This window comes from Aplysia californica, unplaced genomic scaffold (assembly GCF_000002075.1).
Source record: "Aplysia californica isolate F4 #8 unplaced genomic scaffold, AplCal3.0 scaffold00706, whole genome shotgun sequence".
In the NCBI taxonomy this organism is placed as follows: domain Eukaryota; kingdom Metazoa; phylum Mollusca; class Gastropoda; order Aplysiida; family Aplysiidae; genus Aplysia; species Aplysia californica.
This window is the reverse complement of record NW_004797976.1, coordinates 139,554-143,391: the sequence shown is the minus strand read 5'-3', so window position 1 is coordinate 143,391 and position 3,838 is coordinate 139,554. Positions and strand designations below refer to the sequence as shown.

The window sequence follows — 3,838 nt, the reverse complement described above, 5'->3', positions numbered from 1 at the left end:
TCCCCCCCCCCCCCCCCTACGAACACACAAGTGCACAAGAGACTAAATGTTTTGTTTAGGCCGTCATTCTAATGTCAATAGCCCCCCACCCCCACCCCCAACCCTCCCCCACTTTTCTTCTTTATCTCTCTCAATCGCCATCCTCGCTCAACCAAATCCACCTCATCCGTGTACTCTTCTGATCAAAATAACAATTATATCAAGTGTACGTTGTCTTCATTTACACATGGAAGATGTGAGTACGATTCCCTTGGGAGGGGGGGGGGTGAGAATCGGGCATTCCCGTTTGTCTGCTAGAACGCCGAATGCCTCTCTGCCCGGTTGAAAAAGGTATAGGTTTAACGCCTCTATCAATACTATTAGGTTATCTAAGAGGCTGGACCTCCGAGTTTAACATCCATCTCCGAAAGGACTGAGCCAATTGGGAATTTCATGTAAAGTGCTTTTCCCAATAACACAACGTCGGACCGAGCTGAGGCTCGAACCCCAAGATCTGCAACCTCAAGATTACGAGTCTGGAGGCAAAACCACTAGGCTACCGACGCCACTCATCCCGGTTGGCCATGATAGACAAGATCGAAGCAACCAAGCTCCTAAACGATCTGAATTTTGTAGATGAGGGCGTATAACCGATACATTTCTCATATAAGCCTACCTTAAAAGCAGCTCTCAGTACAATCCTTCTGAAAGACTGGCGGTCCATCGCCCACAGAATTCCCTCTGTCTCCGCCACAACTGTCGCCGAACGTGGCATGTTATAGAGAAGAGCCAGCTCCCCGAAGCTGCCGCTGTTGTCGAACTGATGTACGCGTTTCATGTCCGTCCCTGCACCCACAAGAACTCCGAAGCGACCTGAAACGTATTTTACATCATCATCATCATCATCATCATCATCATCATCATCATCATCATCATCATCATCATCATCATCATCACAACCATCATCATCACAACCATCATCGTCACCATTGTTGACAGCTCGAAGATGAAAAAGCAACCCGAAAAAATGGTGGAGACCGTAGAATTTCAAAATTTATAATACAGTACTGAGAATCATCATCATCATCATCATCATCATCATCATCATCATCATCATCGTTGTTGACAGTTCGAAGATTTTAAAAAAGGAACAACACAAAAGAGTGGAGACCATAGAATTTCAAAATTTAAATACAGTACTGAAAATCATCTTCATCATCATCATCATGATCATCATCATCATCATCATCATCATCATCACCATCACCATCATCATCATCATCATCGTGAAATACCAGACCTGAAACAGACACCGGCACCTATAGTTCGCCACTCAGTTCTCTGCTCGGAATCAGATGCTCTCAAAAAAGCAATGACTTAGTGGTCTTCCCTCGCCTCCTACCCACTCTTGGTCTACTTTTGCCTCTGCCGCCCTCAATGTGTCTAGTGAGAGCGAGAAGTCTTTCTGTCTATACGCTCTTATACTTTGAGCGTCTAGCTTTCTGGCTATTCATTGTCATATTTGATATACAGGTACATATAATTACAATCATGTCCATGTGGGTCCCAATGACGTCATTCACGAAAGATTGTTGTTCTAAAGAATTGAAGTAGAAAGTTACGTTTGCATTTATTCAAACTTGTATCAAAAATAATGTTCATTCATTAACGCTTAGAGAAATTATTTTGTTGTTGTTATTATTTTCTTTCCTATATGCTTTAGAGTAGTTTAGCGGTGTCTGTATTGTAATGATCGGGTTCTTCGTTGCACGCAGAAGACGTGAGTTTGATTTCAGGGTGAGGATTTTTTTTTCAATTGTCTCCTCGGATGTCGTAATTCATTCAGCACCGGGCGGCCCCGATAGGCAGGTTAAGGCAGCCCGCCCTCTAAATCGTGTAAACTGGTTCGATTGAAGTGTTTGATTACAATTACAGTTTGAATGTAAACTAGCCTGCTTGATAGTCTGCACCAGCTCTTAGCTTACCTCTGTCGACGACGTAAAAATTGTCTCCGTCATCGCCCTGTTTGATGATCGCTTCATTCGGTGTCACCCTTTTCTCGAACATCGCATCCACCACGTCGCTCAACTGATTAGAATCCAGAGACTTGAACAGAAGGATGCCTTTGACTGCCTCTGCCAGCCGCTCGCGCTGACTGTCGGTCTTTGAGTGGACAACTTTGGAGTCGTCAGTTACATCATCTGCCTCCGGATCATACCTGAAGAAATAGTGAAATGGTAATTGTATAATTCCCCTATCAGCTCTATTAGGTTATTTAAGAGGCGGGACCTCCGAGTTTAACGTCCATCTCCGAAAGGACCAAGCCAAATGAGAAATTCGTGTAAATATGTGTCTTTCCCAAGGACACAACGTGGGGCCGAGCTGACACTCGATCCCCTGAACCAGTAATCTCACGATTACGGGTCCGGTAGCTTAACCGCTAGGCCACCGACGCCGATCATGCCTGGGAGCAGAGTATAATTCCAGAATATTCCTTTTCAGTATCAATAATATATATTCTTTACTTGCTATTGTCATTTTCCTGGTCTCTGGCACCGGAAAGACAAAAAAACTCTTTTATACGACTCTTTTTTTTTGGGGGGGGGGGGGATCGACTTATAGCCCAAGTAAAATAACGAGTCTCTCACGCACTTGTTATCGAGCCTGTGGTGTAGCAGTTGGGTGCGCTGTTGTCGCACTCAGAAGATGTGGATTTGATTCCCGTGTTGGGGGTGGGGAGGAGAGACATCAAGTATCTCCGCCTGTTTGCTGGGACCTTGTATCACTACTCAGCCCAGGTCAGCCCTGAAAGACAGGGTAGAAAAAGCCTTCCTCCTGAATTATCTATATTGTGTCCATGGGGGATTCAAACACCTAACAACGTTAAATTTAGATATACAAAAGGTCCATTACCTTTCTGCCGATACAGATCCTCTTCTGGCATATTTGTTCTTTGAGTTTTTGGGTTTCAGCGTCTCCGGGTCGGGTTCTTTTGCTTCCTCATCGTCATCTACAATAATGTACATCGGCACTTTGGACTTGTTTGGGGCTGGACCGAACCCGTTCATCTCTTGATAGTCCTGTCATAGACAGTACCCAGAAGCGAAATTAGATTAACAGAAAAAAATTGTTTTTTCCAAAAAAATAAGGGGCATGATTATTTACTGTGTATTTTGTTGAAAAACATATCCCTTTCAATACTCAAAACTGAAGCAAGACAAACACACACACACACACACACACACACACACACACACACACACACACACACACACACACACACACACACACTTTTGTCGCTATTTGGATTTGCGTGCTAGATTGAAATTGGATAGGTTTAACGTCCCTTGCAACACTGTGAAGTTATTCAGTTGACAGGACTTCCGAATTTAAGGTTCATCTCCGATAGGACCGAGCCAGGTGGGAAAGGTTTTATAAAGTGCATTCCCCATGGACACAAAGTCGTACTGAGGTGAGCCTCGAACCCAAGAACTCACAATCTCACAATAACCGGTCAGGTAGCTTCACCAAAAGACTACCATCACACTTGGATATTATGCGTATACCGACATAAATTTAAATGAGAGTGGTCGCGAGTTTTGGGAGGGGAGGAGTTTTTGGAGGGGAGGGTGTTATAATTCCTGTTGTCAAAAACTTCTTATACACAAGTTGCGTGACAGCTTTTCAACAAATAACGTGATAAGAAAAACTGAGCTGATCAGGGTGGCAAACAACAGGAAGGAGTGTTGTACCATGATCATCAATGTCTGCTCCAGACCTGACACCTGAAGAAAAGAAGATGCATGTATATGTGTGCGTGTGTATGTGTGTGTGTGTGAGAGAGAGAGAGAGAGAGAGA

General features: G+C 44.0%; 1 protein-coding gene across 1 annotated transcript in view; it reads right to left on the bottom strand.

Annotated features, from left to right (window-relative positions):
- LOC101847613 (cAMP-dependent protein kinase type II regulatory subunit) overlaps nt 1-3,838 on the bottom strand; it is a 10,269-nt gene that overhangs the window by 5,046 nt on the left and 1,385 nt on the right. Inside the window, exons 2-4 of the mRNA XM_005108655.3 lie at nt 2,893-3,059; nt 1,965-2,197; nt 656-852 (exon numbers count right to left, since the gene is read on the bottom strand). Of these exons, the coding sequence (XP_005108712.2) occupies nt 656-852; nt 1,965-2,197; nt 2,893-3,059 (597 nt within the window). The remainder of the gene's footprint in view (nt 1-655; nt 853-1,964; nt 2,198-2,892; nt 3,060-3,838) is intronic.